Genomic DNA, 16,608 nt, shown 5'->3' on the forward strand with positions numbered 1-16,608 from the left:
TGTGTGTGTGTGTGTGTGTGTGTGTGTGTGTGTGTGTGTGTGTGTGTCCGAACATATTCAAGACTTTAAAGCTTGCCGGCTGATTGGGAGGAGGCACAAGAAGGGGCAGCTCCGTGTCAGCGCACTGAAAAACCAGTACTACCTTATGCAGGCTCCTCCCCTGTGCCTCTTTGTTGTGTGAGCGGGTTTCTTAGTTTATATTTTCTGTGAGGGAGTAGAGGCAAAAAAATAGCCCCGTCTCTATTCCTTTCTGTTACTGGAAACTGCAACTGGAGATGGACAATTTCTTTACCAGCCAACCACTGTTTTGTACCTTTAACCGTATAATTGTATTGGACTTTTTATGAGACTACGGTCAGGAATTGAGGGAAAATTCCCTCAGTCGTTTTCATAGACATGATGGGAAACAAATGTGTTTGTTGGACAAAATTTACTCTTCTTCTGTCTGATTTGAGCTTTATTATGAGTTATCAGAATGTTATTGATTGGTTACAATATAAAGAAAAGCAGTTTAATTACACATAGAACTGATAGTTATGTGCCAGCCATAAGAAGGTAAATTTTTCAGTTTTGAGATCTCTTCTCTAATCCCTTAAAGTAAAATTAAAGTGACTTTTAAAGTGAATCATTTTTACGTCCAGATTTTTGTTATAGCATTACTTTGCAAGTGTTCCTCTGAGCTCCTAATGAGCAGCATAGTTTAAACAATTGGGATTAGTAAGATTATTTATATTGAGCTTATATATTTTAACTTCATTATATATTTTAACTGCAGCTAGTTACCTTCATATTAAGCCATTGAAAAAAGTTCAATGTCATTTTATTGTCCAACTCTGAATTATAGTTTCTTGCAAAATAAAAGTACTCTTCTATCATTATGATTCCTTTATAGACTATACATCTGCCTGCTGAAACAATGAGAATAGTTCTGGAACGCTGCTACAATGACCTGCGTCTTCTCAATGTGCCCAGTAAAACGCTGAAGGCAGAAGGCTTCTTTAGAAGTAACAAGGTGTGTCTCTAATGACTCTTTCCTACGGTTTTTTTCTTTTTCTTTTTTTTTCTCTGAACCTGTGATTTCATGGGTATAAGAAATGCCTAGTGAGGAAATTCCCTCTACCAGTGTAACTGTTTGGAACTTTTCATCTGAGAGATTTTCGTAGAGGAGTTAAGTCACTTGCCCGGTGCTACAGAGACAAGTCAGAAGTGGTACTTAAGCCCAAGCCTTTCTGAGTCAAAGCCTGACTTTCTGCCCCATTGCCTCCTACATTAGTCCCATTTAATCCAAATAGAAATGCAAACTCTTGAACCTCCCTTCTCACCCTGCTTCCCAAGCTTGATTCCAGCCAGGTTGGTCTTCCCACAGCCCCATCCATACCATGTTTGCACTTCTGCCTCCATCTTTTTGTGCATACTATGCCCTTTGGAATGCCCTCCTTCTTTTCTCTCCCTTGACCAGGCCCATTCTTTCTACAAGATAAATCATATCCCACTTTCTTTATGTAATATTTGTTTACTCACATATTGACACTTCCCTCTTCTGTATTTGACCATTGTTAAACCCTGTCCCATAATCAGCCCAAGCCCTTTATGGGACTTGGGGGGGAGGGTGGGGAAGGGCCTCAGGGACAGAGCCCTGCTTGGACTCACACTATCAAGTTCTTCAGAGCGAAAAGCCTTACGTAGAGGGGAATCCTTCACAAAGGCTTGAGCTTACTGAGTTGTTTTCCCCTCTCCCCATTAAAAGAATGGAGTGAAAGTTAATGATCTTTTCTTCTTTGGATTTATGCTTTCCAATAATTACCATTTTAATCCAGATTGAAGCCCACTCTCATTGGTTTGTTCTATCTCTTTCACATCCTCAAAGAGGATGCTTTACATTTTTCTTCTTGATTTTTTTTCTAATCTCATTCATTTGCCTCTCTTTACTTCAATGTCTTATTCAGACCTTCTGACTCTTAATCATTTTCACTGTTCTCTGACTTTCAGTGATCAATATGCCCTTCTCAGCAACTAGGGCTGCTGGGCCTTTTAATTTCCAAATAAGGTTGCACCTTTTTGGAGTGGGGGGAGTGGGCCCAGATAGAGAACATCATCAGTGTAGAGAACACCATCCACCAATGCAGATTAGCAGCTGTTCTTCCCCTTCATGTCATGAAGAGTTGCTCAGGGGTACTGAGTTCTTGAATGTCTTGACCAGGCTCGTACAAGGCAAGACTCGAACACAAGTCTTTCTCACTGAGGCCAGCTCTCTAGCAACCATGCTGTCTTTTACTGTACTGCGTTTTACCACCTCACTCCATGCCAGAAGTTAAGTTTTGCTTGCCATGCTACTACTGGAGTTGCCTCTTTTTCTCCTTTTCCAGACCCAGAAAAATATTTTGAAATAAAGCAAGCTACAGCCAGGATCTTCATCAGATGAGAGGGAGGGCAACAGTGAGAAATAGGAGTCTGTATTTTTTTTAAACTTTATTTTATTTCTGTTCTGAACTTAAAACACCAAATAAAGTAAACCTCTCCCTATACATTGTAGAACAGAAGGAAAGGCTTATACACGAAACTGAATCTCTGTTACATAGAATTTGCTTTTAACTTTTAAGTAAGTGATAAATATAGCATGTAACTTTCAAAGCTGTACTGCTTGTCTGATTCCTTCTTTGGGGGGAGGAAGAGGAGGGAGGAGAACCCTATCTCAACTCTCTTCTTCTGCCCCTACACTTCTGAGTGATGGGCCTGGCAGTCAGGACAACCTGAGTTTAAATATGGCCTCTGATACTTACTAATTTTGTGACCCTAGGCAAGTCACTCAGCCTCTGCCTAGCTCAGTTCCCTCACTTGTAAAATGAATAGCATCTCCCTTCCAGGGTTGTTGTGAGGATCAAATGAGATCATGCTTGTAAAGAGCTCTTAGCACAGTGCCTGGCACATAGCTTTTAAGCACTATGTAAACATTATCTGTTATTGTTGTATTATTTTCTTTATCCCTTCCCTTTCCCCTCAAAAAAAATGCAAAGAAAAAAAGGAACAAATCTGTAAGGTAAAGTAAAAAAAAAAATTCCTACTTTGTGTCTAAAAACATGTCTCATTCTTCATCTCTAGTCAATCACTCAGCCTCTGAGTTTGTGAGTAATAGGCTTCTTCATTGGTCTTCCATCATCGTGGTTGATCACTACATTGATCCTACATACTAGTTTTTTCTTTATAAGGATGTTGTTATTCTGTAAAATTGTTATCCTGGTTTTGCTTACCACACTGAATCAGTTTCTACATCTTCCCAAGTACTTCTGAAACCACCCCTTTTGTCATGGTGCAATGATACATTACATGTATTAAAGTGATAGGTACCACTAGATGGCCCTGAATTTCCAGGGTTTTGCTACCTATGAAAAGTGCTACTATAAATAGATTTTTACACATGAACCCTTTTCCTTTCTTGGAGGCAGAGGCCTAGTAGTCACGTCACTGGGTTTTAACATCAATGTTCCTGATGACACACTTCGATGGCCTTTTGCCTTTATATGTGCATTTTTAGTTTTGTTTTTTAGCTTTGGCTTATATTGATTCTGGTATCAAAAATATACAGTACTGTACAGCCTTAAAGTTAAGCATCCAAACAAAATATAAATAATGCTGCGTAATAGTTATTTTATTGTAAAAATTGAAATTCCAAATCTGCTTTTAGTAATAGTTTAATAGAACATATCTGATTTTTAGCCCCTTTACCATAAATACAAGAGGAGAGGTCCATGGTTTGCTAAAACTCAGTGATGTAATAGTATTAACTAGATCCAGATGAAGCTTTGGTGTAATAATCTACTGAGAAAGCACAGCATGAAATGGTACATTTTGAGGAATGGGGAAGTCACAATTTTTATTGTTATTGTTATTCATTTGTGTCTGATTCTTCATGACCCCATTTGGGGTTATTTTGGCAAAGATACCAGAGTGGTTTATCATTTCCTTCTCCAGCTCATTTTACAGATGAGGGAAACTGAGACAAACAGGATTAAGTGACACGTCCAGGGTCACACAGCTAGTCACAGTGTCTGAGGTCAGAAGTGAATTCAGGAAGCCCCATGCTCCATCCACTGTGCCTCCTAGCTGCCCACCTGGAAGGCACAATACTTTTATACTCTTTCTACTTTAGAATATTTTATCTGTATTGATATCTCCTTTATAAAATTTATAGACAGATGCCAGTGTGAACTTAATTGTTGTCTCTCTTTTGTAGCATTTTATAAATTGTTAGAGGCTGGAGGAGTCTTAGAAAGCTTCTAATTTAATCCCTTCATTTTACAGATAAGAAAACTGAAGCCTGGAAATGTTTTTTGCCCACAGTATTAAAATGTTTCCATTATTATGTATTAAACTGTTCCATTTCTAAGTTTAACCTTCTTAGTATGTCCATTTTTAGCTCACATGATGAAAGCATTAGCTCCTAAACTTTTTAAATCTGTACACACTTGTGACCTTGCTACATTTATTGGTCTATTCATTTATCATTCCCGTTACTTTTTTATGTACATATATAAAATGCCATCCTTCTTTCCTTTCCCACCATGATTACCATCACTGCCATTAGCCTGGTTTAAAATGAGCAAAGATAATGAAGAAACCCAGGCTTTTGTGTCATTTCAAGGACTTAATAATACAAAGTGTTCCTTTCACTGGTTAAGAAATAATGGAGTAGAAACATGACACTGGTGAGGTCCACATTGCAAATTCTGTTTCCAGACAAGTCAGTTCACTTTGCAGTGAGGAAAATCTTTCTTACTGGCAGAGGCAGTACCACTATAATTAGCCATCTGTTTCAGAGATGTATGGATATATATGTTACTCACTGTCCTCCTGACAGCACTGTCTTTGTCTACCAAGGGCAGCACACTGTTACTAAATTTTTCAGATCTAATATGGCTGTAAGGTTTAGGATATGTTTTCCTAAGCCGTAGAATGTTAAACATAAGAGATTTACTAATGAGAATAATTCTGCGAAGTTCTCAGTCTTTGCAACAATCTCATGTACTGACTTAAACATTTAAACTTAAATGTCTTAAAACCTAATTAATTGATTTCCTTTAACAATTTTTTTTAATTCAATATATGTCCCTCTGTTTGAATACTATAACTCTCATGATATCTGAGAACCAAAATTACAATGATGTAACGGAACTCTCTGCCTTAATGTTTAGATATTTGTTGAAAGTTCTGAGTCTTTGGATCGCCAGATGGCCTTTACAGATTCTCATTTGTGGAAACTGCTGGATAGACACGCCAATACAATCAGACTGTTTGTTTTATTACCTGAACAATCTCCAGGATCTCATTCTAAAAGGACAGCATACCAGAAAGCTGGTGGAGATTCTCGCCATGTAGATGATGCTTGTGAAAGAGGTAAAGGACCTCTGGGGAGTCTCAAGTCTGTAGAGGCGATCTTAGAAGAAAGTACTGAGAAGCTTAAAAGCTTGTCCCTGCAGCAGCAACAAGACGGAGATAATGGAGACAGCAGCAAGAGCACAGAGACAAGTGACTTTGAGAACATTGAATCTCCTCTAAATGAGAGAGACTCTTCAGGATCAGTAGATAACAGAGAACTTGAACCACAGATGCAGACTTCTGATCCAGAAAATGTACAGTCTGAAGAGCGGTCAGACTCTGATGTGAACAATGACAGGAGCACAAGCTCCGTGGACAGTGATATTCTTAGTTCCAGTCACAGTAGTGACACTTTGTGCAATGCAGACAGTGCCCCAGTCCCTTTGGCTAATGGACTCGACTCTCATAGTATCACAAGTAGTAGAAGATCTAAGGCAAATGAAGGGAAAAAAGAGACCTGGGATACAGCCGAAGAAGACTCTGGCACTGACAGCGAATATGATGAAAGTGGCAAGAGCAGGGGAGAGACACAGTACATGTATTTCAAAGCAGAGTCCTACGCTGCAGATGAAGGTTCTGGGGAAGGACATAAATGTATGTAATCCTTTAAAGCTTCACAAGTCAGTGCCCATGTTCATCTTAACTTAATATTGCAATCTTTAACTAAACTAAGAGTCCGTTACATTCACTTTTAAATCCATTTGTGAAAGCCATGAAGTTTATGCAGGGTTGTAAAACCTTGCCCTTTATAGCTTTTGTTATAATTTTCTTGGTAAAATTAAGTTGGTGAGTTTATATACAGACAACATATAAAAGAAATGCAACACTTTCAGCCTTTCTGGCAAAAGAGGTTAAAACTATTGTGTATTTTAGAAAAGGGAATTGTGGTAAATGAAGGTTTTGGTTAGGGGGAAATAGGAAGCATGGAGACTGTTGAAGAACTATGTCATATTCAAAAATCCAGCAGTAAAGTATTCTAATTTTTTTAATTACCCTGTTGTGGGAAAGAAAAGAAAGTGCCTTCATGAATAGCTGGAAAAGTGAAATTTAAAAAAAAAGATTTTTTCATTTTGCTAAGGAAAAGTTTGCACACAACTAAGATATACCCTACTTGGCAATAATAATAGATTTTTTAAATACGTCAGAATAAAAGTCTTTCTGACAATTAGTTGTGATCACAATGTATAAGACATCTGAGGATAGAAAAAATACCGAAATAAGAAATCAGATGTTTGTCTCAGTCTTTACTGAGGAGGATGTTAAGGAGAGTCAAAGGCATTAGACCAAATAATAGACAGTACACAATGTTCTAAAGCAGTGGTTCTTAACCTGTGGTTTGTGAGCTTGGTTTTTTGTTTAAGTTTTGGTCACTGTATTTCAATATAATTGGATTTTTTTGGTAATCTTAAATATTTTATTTTATACATCTAAAAAACATTATTTTGAGAAGGATCCATGGGATTTGCCAGACTACCACAGGGGTTCAGGGGTATAAAGTAGGTAGGGTTGTGAGGGACATGATACAAAAAAAGTTAATAACCCTTTGTTCTAAGCTAATTGACAAAACTATGTGTAGCCCGTATTAGAACCTGATGTCCTCTAACCAAGAATTTTGAAGAAACTTGATGAAAATACAGAGCTAGAGAAATCAGATGGGTTTCACTACACATATTTCACTTCCTTGTACCCTGTGGGGATGACTTGTGAGGTAGAATCACATTCATTTTCCCTGAAGTGTACCCCTCTTTCACTAACACTCCTTTCCCCTACCCAACATGGACACATTCACTCATACCCAAGACTTGAGGGCAAATCACTTCCTTATCAGGTAAAGGTTGTAACTAGTGGTTACAAGTAGCAATATTTCAGTTAGCAAATTACCAGTATAATCTAAGGGAGTTTCCAACAGGTTCCCTAAAACTAAGGAATCAAATGTCTGTTCTGGGAAAGTTCAGAGAAACTTTCATAAAGAATTTTTAGGTGCCTGGATAGGGTCACATCAGCATTATTTCTAGGAAGGAAAGCCATACCTGACAAAATGACTCAAAAATTATCTAAGTGAGGAATAGTGATGTTGATGAGGCATTATTTACAGTGATTGATTTAATTGCTACTTGATTTTTTTGTTAAAGACTTCCCATAACAAATTTTTTTGCCACAGAGTTTAGAGACAACAAACACAATTTAGAGATAAATACAAATGTCTCTGAAAAGAAAACCGCGAATAATAAGGTCTTTTCAGTGAGTGTGGCTCAATCTAGTTTATCACAGTTTTGTAAATAATTTTAAAATAGATTCCTAGGAAATCTGCAAATTGGCAGATAACTTTTGAGTCCTGGGTTGTGAAATATGAAACCAATGACCCAAAGCTGCAGGAACGTTTCACAAGATCATGCGACTGAGTGGAAGAGTTGTAGATAGGTTTTTGTCCAGGCAAGTGTAAAGTGATTCATTTGAGAGATCAATAATCCAAATAATATTTGTTGAAAAATAAACTCTTGACCTTCACATGTGAACTAGGAAATGTATTGGTCATCACAGACCTTTTCCTGAAAACTGAGGACAAAAGATTGAAAAAAAAAAATGGAAACTTTTCTACCTGTGTAAAAAAGCCATATTGCCTCTACACTACAAATGTTTCTTACATTTTTTGAGTGTGGAGACCAAAACATATAGGCATTAGGAAGGAACAACTCAAATGTTCCAGGCATTAGGAGCTGAAATAGTGTGATGGCCTTTTTAGCCTGGAAAGTTGAAGACTAAGCGAGGGAATAAGATCAGTGTCTATAAATCATGAAATGTATGGATTAACAGATCCTTATTTAGCATCTTTATAAAGCACCATGCTGGATGCTTCACACAGTACAAGAAATGGTCCTTCTTCTTAAGAGTTTACAGCCTCTCTCAATAGAGTTTATATGAACCAGTTACTGGGTTGGCACAACTTGAACTTGAACAGAGACAGATAGAAGCTAGGACAGCAGTACATGTATAGTAAGTTCATGGGCCTAGACTCCGTTGTCTAAAAATAGCAATTTGAGAAGGGAACTTTGCATATCACTTCATGGGTGGTAGTTACATGGTCCAAGGCATTTAATAAATGATTCTTGTATGAATTAAGGCAAGCCAGAGCTATTAGGCTGCATATCTCTGAATTTTTACAGTTAATATCATGGAGAACAAATTGTACCCTCCCACAAAATGGGCCTTTACAACATTGAAACTGTATAGTGATTACTGCTTTCTAGAAAAATATAGTACTATGGTTTTTGCTGAGTGGTAGGAGAAGAAATGTACAGTAATGCTGTGTTGTTTTTTTTTTATAACAGTAATGGTGAATTAAAGTAAGCAATATTCAGTTTTTGCTTTTTGTTGGAATAATAGAAGTATACCATAAATTGGGATGATATTCCTAAAAGATCCCACCCCCACAGTTTAGAAAAAAATTGGTAGTAAACAAAGAGCTTGTATAAGATAACTACAGCAAGACTTATGCGAGTAGTTTTTCTTGAAATTAAATCACTGATGTTTTATGTACCTGTATGTACTTTTTCCCTTTGACATCCAACTGTATTAAAAAACAAACTATATTTTAGTGGAGGACAGAGGTGATTTTTTTTAAGTGTCTTCCAGGTGTACTGTTGTAGGAGTTAATGAGCAGGTAATATTTTAAGAATTTTAATATTTTAGTATATGTGTCATATTATTTCCTCATTATTTACCAGAAATTACTAGGAAAACTCAGGAAACTGGCTTTCCTAGTTCTTCATAGAAATCAATACTGAACACATCTCTCAAAGGTTTCATTTTATTAGGATTTCTTTTAGAACAGTTAAAACAAGTATTTGGATTTTATTCTGTGTTGTGCTTTCTTTTATCTAAGTAAAGTACTATATAGTACCTGAATATTGATCGCATGAATGAAATTCAGCTCTTTTCTGCTTAAAATGCACAAATGTTTTATTTATTGCGGCATTTATGCTGTTAGACTTTTTAAAAATATTATTTTTGCTTAGGGTTGATGGTGCATGTTGATAAAAGAATTACACTGGCTGCCTTCAAACAACATTTGGAACCCTTCGTTGGAGTTTTGTCTTCTCACTTCAAAGTTTTTCGAGTCTATGCCAGCAATCAGGAGTTTGAGAGTGTCCGACTGAATGAAACACTTTCATCATTTTCAGATGACAACAAGGTTAATGGAAATAGTTATTACTAGAGCCAGATTTGAGTGGTTGATTTGAGAGCATCATTTGCTCATTTCCTTATCAAGTGAAGTTGAGGACCTTGAAAATGTATTTTTGCTGTCTTGGCAGCATGTAACCAGTTTCCATTGTCTTTGTTACTCTACATCTGACAGATGTTGTTTCTTACTTGTAGATTACAATTAGATTGGGGAGAGCACTGAAGAAGGGAGAATACCGAGTTAAAGTGTACCAGCTTTTAGTAAATGAGCAAGAGGTAAGGAACATCTCTTTGAAATCATAGCAAGAGAACTTCTTATGATTTTGAAACTTCAAACAATTTAGTACTTCAGACAATATGTGATTTCATTGATGTGGCTACTGTCTCCATAGCAGATAGCAGCCTTTCTATGCCTTAGACCATAGCTTCCTAAGTTGTGATCAAAATGAAGTCTTCATCTGAACATAGGACTTTGATAGAGAAAGGATTTTACTATTAGTTTTAAATTCTAGGTCTTGGGGTCCCCCCATCTTCTCTTGAGAAAAAGCTACTTTTGATCTGTCCAAAACCTTTTGACTATCTAAGGCGAGCAGGGATTCTGTGGAAAAGGGATTTCACAGTAAGAAGACTCACATGATCTGCTTTTAAATTTTTTCCTCATACTAAATGTTTATCTTAATTGAATCTCAGTTCCTAAATAATGAACAAATATTTTAGGTACTGTGGGAGATCAAAAAGAATTGGAAAGACAAAATCCCTGCTTAAGGGGACCGTCATCTGGGAAAATAAGGCAGAGACATGAAAAGTAAAATAGTATAAGAGAAATAAAAGTGTGGTACAGCAATAGAAGGCATATCCCAAAGCTGCCGTTGCCTTGCTGATTTCCTCTCAGATTGCTGTGGGTTCCTAGTTTGTATGTTTTGTGTTAAGTATACTTTGAGTCTTCTCAGCATGTTTCCTTCCAATTGTTCTTTTCATTTTCAGTATACAGGTATAACATAGCACAGTTGAATGCCGCAGCTCTGTATTTGAAGGAATTCTGACACTCACCAGTTGTTTTGCATTTACAGCCCTGTAGGTTTCTGCTTGATGCAGTTTTTGCAAAGGGCATGACTGTTCGACAGTCTAAAGAAGAGCTCCTCCCCCAACTCAGGGAGCAGTGTGGGCTGGAACTCAGCATTGACAGGTAAAGGACATCTGCACACTCCTCAGCTGTCATGGTTTAAAGGAGAATGGACGCATAGATTAACCATTTCCAGTTTTCATCCCAGCCAAACAAGTTCAATATTCCCTGTGCTGTTCAGAATTGTAGTGCTTCCATTTTATTTAACAAGGACTAGCGGCTGTGAGGAGGCTAGTTTCCTCCCTGTAACATGAGGAGGATGGTTTTGGGCTGTGATGACCCTTACAGCAGTGATCTGTGTGAAGGCACACTAAGGCCTCAAAGGCAAGTGTTAGGGGTTTTCAATACACCTTTCCTGTAACCGTGTCTTTTCACTTCTTCAGTGAACATTTCTCCTAGGTATTACATCAGTTTTTTAAGGTAAAAACTTTGAAGAGAGAGAAGTTTAATATGTCTAAACGCTTTTATAGGTTTCGTCTAAGAAAAAAAACATGGAAGAATCCTGGCACAGTCTTTTTGGATTATCATGTCTATGAAGAGGATATTAATATTTCCAGCAACTGGGAGGTTTTCCTTGAAGCTCTTGATGGTATTATCAATACATTAGCAGGAAATCATTGTCTTTAGAACTATTTAGAAACTAATTAAAACTGAAGTTTTGATTAGACAATAAATAGGCAGCAAGTGATATAGACATATTTAATGCATTACATTAAGTATTAACTTTTTGAGGAAAAAAAATGGATTTTCTTCTTTAAAAACAATCAGATCTAAAGAATATGTTTGACAGAAATGACTTTATTTTTCTGACTAGAGCTGTGATTCTGCAGTAGAGGGAGCCCGGTAAGGAGCCACCTCTGCCTGTGTAGATCAGCTCCTATTGGGCCACACAGGCAGACTGTGTCCAAGGTCCCTCTGACTGAGGGCAGCTCTCCTTCACCCCACCCCTCCTCTTCCGTGATCTGTGCTAAAAAGCAGTGTCAGGCCTCAGGACCTGAGAATTACCAGGGAAGTGGTTGTTTGGTGTTTTAATTAGCATTTCTTATGTATTCTCACCCTGTGCTATAGGGTGGGAAGAATGTGGTCTCCACCCTCCTGGTTTACATTTTAGTTAAGGGGAAAATAACCAAAGTTCAGTAGGATTTATAATATGAATCCTAGCTGTGAATGACAGTAGTCTGGCAGGGCCCCATAGAAGAGGTGGCATAACCAACCCTGGAAGGAAACAAAAGAATATGTTACTGACCAGGGGAAGGGCAAAGGGCTGACAGCATTTCCATCAGCCTGGATGTACTATTAACCCTTGTTTCCTTTTTACCACCCCCACCCCCCATAGTCATTGTACAAGTGACAATAACTGCCTGAATTAAAAAAAAAAAACACATTCAGTATCTGTTCTGAATGTCTTATTCTTTATAAAGAAGATAAATTCTTAATTTTGAATTTCTTAGGGGTGGAGAAGATGAAATCCATGTCACAACTGGCTGTGCTGTCAAGGCGGTGGAGACCATCAGAGATGAAACTGGACCCTTTCCAGGAGGTGGTGTTGGAAAGCAGTAGCGTTGATGAGCTGAGAGAGAAGGTGAATTTCCATTGTCTGTCATTCAATCGTCTGAATATTTTCTTTCTTCCTTTGGATGGCATGATTTTGTTAGTTTTTAGAGCTAAAGAACTTTTCAGAAACAATCTCTTGAGTTGGAATATTGAAAGCACCTAATAATAGTCCCAATTTTAACTTGGTCATGTATTTCTTTTGTGGTTGTGGGGCAGCTAATACTTGGAAAGGCTTTTTACCCGCTGCCACCAACAGATGAACTTAATGAGTCATCTGACTTATTTTTAATCAATCCTCTCTGATTTTCAGACTGGTCAGAAGGCAAAGAACAGGTAAAACGAGAACAAATAAGTACAGTGGTGTCTTATACACAGCACATACTTTTTCACTTTGAATTTTAATCTATTGTATACATTGGGGGAGGAGGGATTTTATCTTCAAAACTGAGAAAAATAAGCCATTGCAAACGTGTTTGATTGTGGTTTTGGTTTACTTTTTTTTTTCCCCAGCTCTGCGAAATCAGTGGGATACCTTTAGAAGATATTGAATTTGCAAAGGTGAGATCAGTGATGTATGTAATATGCCTGAGTGCCAACATGTCTACTGGGCTGACATATTCATGGAATATGTTCTCTTCTTCAGGGCAGAGGAACGTTTCCCTGTGACATATCTGTCCTAGAAATTCACCAAGAGTTGGATTGGAATCCTAAAGTTTCTACATTGAATGTGTGGCCCCTTTATATCTGTGATGATGGCGCAGTGATATTTTATAGGTAATGTTGATGGTATACTTGTTGACTACAGTAGGCAGGCAGACTACCTTTTGTTATAATTATATTTTAAAAACCAAGTCCAGGTTAATGTGGATAACTGTCTCTGTTAACTATTTGCTTAAGGCAGATTTTAATTATACCCTTCTAGACTGTTTTTTATAGATAGTTAGGGAGCCTGTGTGTCATACTTTATAACTACATCAGTGACTGATGCTTTGACTTCTGACAGGAATCCTAGCATTTCCTGGTTAAATAAGGTAAGGAGTAATGGTAAAAGGCTGAAGGGGGGGGGGGGTTGTTAGTGGAATGGTGGTAAAGGAAGTATTTGGTTTTTCATCTTGCTGAAGATTTCGCTAGTTTATTGTTTTTCAGTTTATCAACATTGTACAAACCAGTGCAGTTTTTCCCCCCTCATAAAATGTTGAAGAATTAATTTTAACAGATGTAATCATTTCAATTTAGGGATAAAACTGAAGAAATAATGGAATTGACAGATGAACAAAGAAATGAACTGATGAAAAAGGAAAGCAGCCGACTCCAGAAAACTGGACATCGTGTAACCTACTCTCCTCGTAAAGAAAAAGCACTAAAAATTTATCTGGACGGAGCACCAAATAAAGATTTGACTCAAGACTGATTCTTCTAGTGTAGCATTTTCCCTGGGGGATTTTTTTGTTTTAATTGGAAGGTTTGCTACTACTGTGTAGTGCCATTATGGCCGAACTAGGGGTAAAGTAATGTCACCAGCACTGATTGGGATGCTGTTGGCCAATCAGAAGCTCAGTGGCCAGCGGGTCACTGATCGAACTTGGAATCATGTTGTGCACTAGAGTCAGATGTACTGTAAAGCTAAAAGGGACGTGCAAATATAACTAGGAAGGGGGCGGGGGGAAATGCGTGAACATTTATGAGGACAAAAATGTGCACATAGTAGCTAGTAAAACTAGCCTCCAACAGGACATTCATAGCTTAATAATAAAAGCTGTGCAAAGGCCATGAATGAATGAATGATTTTCTTTGTTTCACTGATACACACATTACCTCATTGACAATTCGGAAATAAATGCAACTTGTGTTAACTCACAAAAAACAGCAAACATAGGAGCTGAAGACACAATGGAATCATTATCAGAACCAGCTGTTAACAGTAAGAAGTGTGAAGGTGTTCTGTTTGCTTGCTTGTTTTGGGGTGTTGTTTTTGTTTTTAAGTATTAGGAACATTATTCTCAAAATAACATCAAAAAGTTCCCTTTAGAAAGTTCCCAGCAGGTGATGACTCAGTTTACTACAGTATTGTAACTGTGACTGAATTTTGTTAGGTTTCAGATGTAGAAGAGAATTTCACTATTTCATCCAACATTGTAAATAAAATTTGCCCTTTCAGTTATCAGAATTGCAGTTCAGATACTTACCGTGGCTAGTCTTTTCCCACACCATTTTTCACTGTGTACATTTGAAAGTATTGCAGCATATTTAAATTTAATTCTCAGTTAGGTTTCACAATGCTGGGTCCTGTAGGATTTTCTTTTTCTTTGTTAATGAGGCTTTTCTATTCAGCTGCCTTTTTTGTACATTTCATTTTTGAAGACTCCAAGTTTGAATCTTCTAGAACCCTTGTAAGTCACACTTTAATTTTTGGAGTTGATTTATAGTAACGTGTAGTTTAACTTTTGGAAATGTCTTAAAATCTTACAAAATAATTTTGCTAATAAGATTAGGTCATCATACAAGACAGATACAGTCAACATGAATTCATTGCGAAGACTATAGAATCAGCAAGTTTTCGCTTTGCTAAATAAAAATATCAATGAAAACAGTTATATACAACTTTTGGAAATGCCATCTAATTTATAAAATCAGTAAAAGGTTTTGGTAAAACTTTTTTCATGCCAGATGCTGTTTACAACAATGAACATGCCAATAAAACATTTGTTCATTCTGTTGTGTTATTTTAGTTATTAAACTTTTGTGGGTTTAGAATCTGGGTAGATGTTGGATGTAATTTTGTCTAAATACATGCTTTGTGAAAAATAATGTGTTGTGTTTCTGAAAAAAGAGGTAATAATGGTTAAATTTACTCAATATAGTACATCTAAGATGGAAGCAATTAAAATAATCTGAGCAAAAAGGAGGACTTAACCTTTTAACTACCCTTTTAATATTTCAGAATTGAACATCATCTAAAGAATTAATTTCTTACCATCTTAATTTGAGAACCCAAATTTGTTTCTCAAATAACCTCAAGTTGGTGTCCAACATGACTTAGAATTATAGGATGTCAGAGAAAGCAACAAAATTCCAAAGTCCAGGGTCACAGTCAGGCATCTGAAGTCAGGCCGTATTGTGTAGGGAGAAGGCGCTTTGTAAATGAGAGTGTACTGGAGGAGGGAGCCTGGAAACGGCTTCCCTGCCTGCATTTATGAAGAGTGAATAGGGGAAGTATTGCAGTGCTTGGCCCATAGCATATCAGTGCTTTTTCAGTCAGGCATGACAAGCATCAAGTTCACTGATGCTGAAACTGAGGTGGTTTCATCACCAGTGTGGGTTTGTTGCCATCACTTGCTTCCATGATCACAGAATTCATCCCTGACTTTGGTAGTCTTGACAGAATGAAACAACAGTGGTACAACTTCCGAAAATATTTACATAATCTTTGCATTCATGGAAATATCACATCGAGGTCACATAAAACAGGCCCCACTGTATTCTGAACAGTTTGGTATATTTTTTGGACTGTCATGGGCACAGTATTTTGAGAGTGACATTTCAATTCAATAAACATTAAATGAACCCCTTGTCCTGCCAAAAATACCCAACAGCTTTTTGACCCTGGACAAATTCCTGCCCTCAAAGAGTTTGAACCACACATAGAGAGTAGAAAATAGGATATACCATATACACAGATAAGTTGTTTTGTTTTTTTTTTCAAAAAGGAAGTAAGGTAACTTTAAGGAGAGTCCTTACGTAGCAACTAAAGAAATGAGGGAAAGTGGTTTGAAAGAGGTGGCAATAGAACTGACCCTTAAATAAAGTGAGAAGTAATGGCATATTCCAGAGATGATCTATCAGTAGATAGAATGTCAAATATGGCTTCGCTGGTATATTGAGCATTCAATGGAAATTGCATGATGGCTGGAATGATAGATGGATGCACTAGGCTCCAATGTGGGTAGTATATTCCTAGAGGAATAAAGTGAGCCACTGGAGATTTTTTAGCATGGGAACTAACCTGGTTGGTCTTGTGTTCTGCAGAAAATTATTTTGGCAGGTATGTGAATAATGATTTGGAAGGAAAACAGGCAGCTACAATAAGAAAGGTGAAAGGAGTTGAAGGCCTTAAGGTAATGGCCACATGATTGGATAGGGATAGGAGTGGGACCTGGGCTTCATTGTGGAAACTTTTCCACCTAGTACAAGTCAGCCCCTCTTTTGCCTCAGAAGTTGTCTAGATGCTAGACGCCCTGGTCTAGAGCATTGAGCTTGAGTGAAAACGTCCCTCCAGGTCACATAGGACTTAGAAAAGTGATGGGATTATTGCCGGCCACTTACCATTGGCCACCCGAGTTTGACACCTTTTGCCTAAAGCACTGAGTAGTTGGGAT

At 37.5% G+C, this 16,608-nt stretch overlaps 2 protein-coding genes across 5 annotated transcripts in view; one reads left to right on the forward strand and one right to left on the reverse strand.

The window, feature by feature from the left end:
- USP47 (ubiquitin specific peptidase 47) overlaps positions 1 to 14,945 on the forward strand; it is a 109,605-nt gene extending 94,660 nt beyond the window's left edge. For all 4 annotated transcript variants that reach the window (XM_069091228.1, XM_069091226.1, XM_069091227.1 and 1 more), the window contains 10 exons: positions 893 to 1,012; positions 5,190 to 5,967; positions 9,390 to 9,565; positions 9,751 to 9,831; positions 10,626 to 10,741; positions 11,149 to 11,267; positions 12,130 to 12,260; positions 12,743 to 12,790; positions 12,876 to 13,006; positions 13,469 to 14,945. In XM_069091228.1, the coding sequence (XP_068947329.1) occupies positions 893 to 1,012; positions 5,190 to 5,967; positions 9,390 to 9,565; positions 9,751 to 9,831; positions 10,626 to 10,741; positions 11,149 to 11,267; positions 12,130 to 12,260; positions 12,743 to 12,790; positions 12,876 to 13,006; positions 13,469 to 13,643 (1,875 nt within the window). In that variant the 3' untranslated portion in view covers positions 13,644 to 14,945. The remainder of the gene's footprint in view (positions 1 to 892; positions 1,013 to 5,189; positions 5,968 to 9,389; positions 9,566 to 9,750; positions 9,832 to 10,625; positions 10,742 to 11,148; positions 11,268 to 12,129; positions 12,261 to 12,742; positions 12,791 to 12,875; positions 13,007 to 13,468) is intronic.
- The window catches only part of DKK3 (dickkopf WNT signaling pathway inhibitor 3), a 69,082-nt gene continuing 64,242 nt past the window's right edge, over positions 11,769 to 16,608 (reverse strand). Inside the window, exon 8 of the mRNA XM_069091232.1 lies at positions 11,769 to 11,893. Within this exon, the coding sequence (XP_068947333.1) occupies positions 11,836 to 11,893 (58 nt within the window). The 3' untranslated portion in view covers positions 11,769 to 11,835. The remainder of the gene's footprint in view (positions 11,894 to 16,608) is intronic.

The sequence above is a fragment of the Petaurus breviceps genome, unplaced genomic scaffold, assembly GCF_028583685.1.
Source record: "Petaurus breviceps papuanus isolate PSGF00001 unplaced genomic scaffold, PetGlider_PUasm1.0 188, whole genome shotgun sequence".
In the NCBI taxonomy this organism is placed as follows: domain Eukaryota; kingdom Metazoa; phylum Chordata; class Mammalia; order Diprotodontia; family Petauridae; genus Petaurus; species Petaurus breviceps.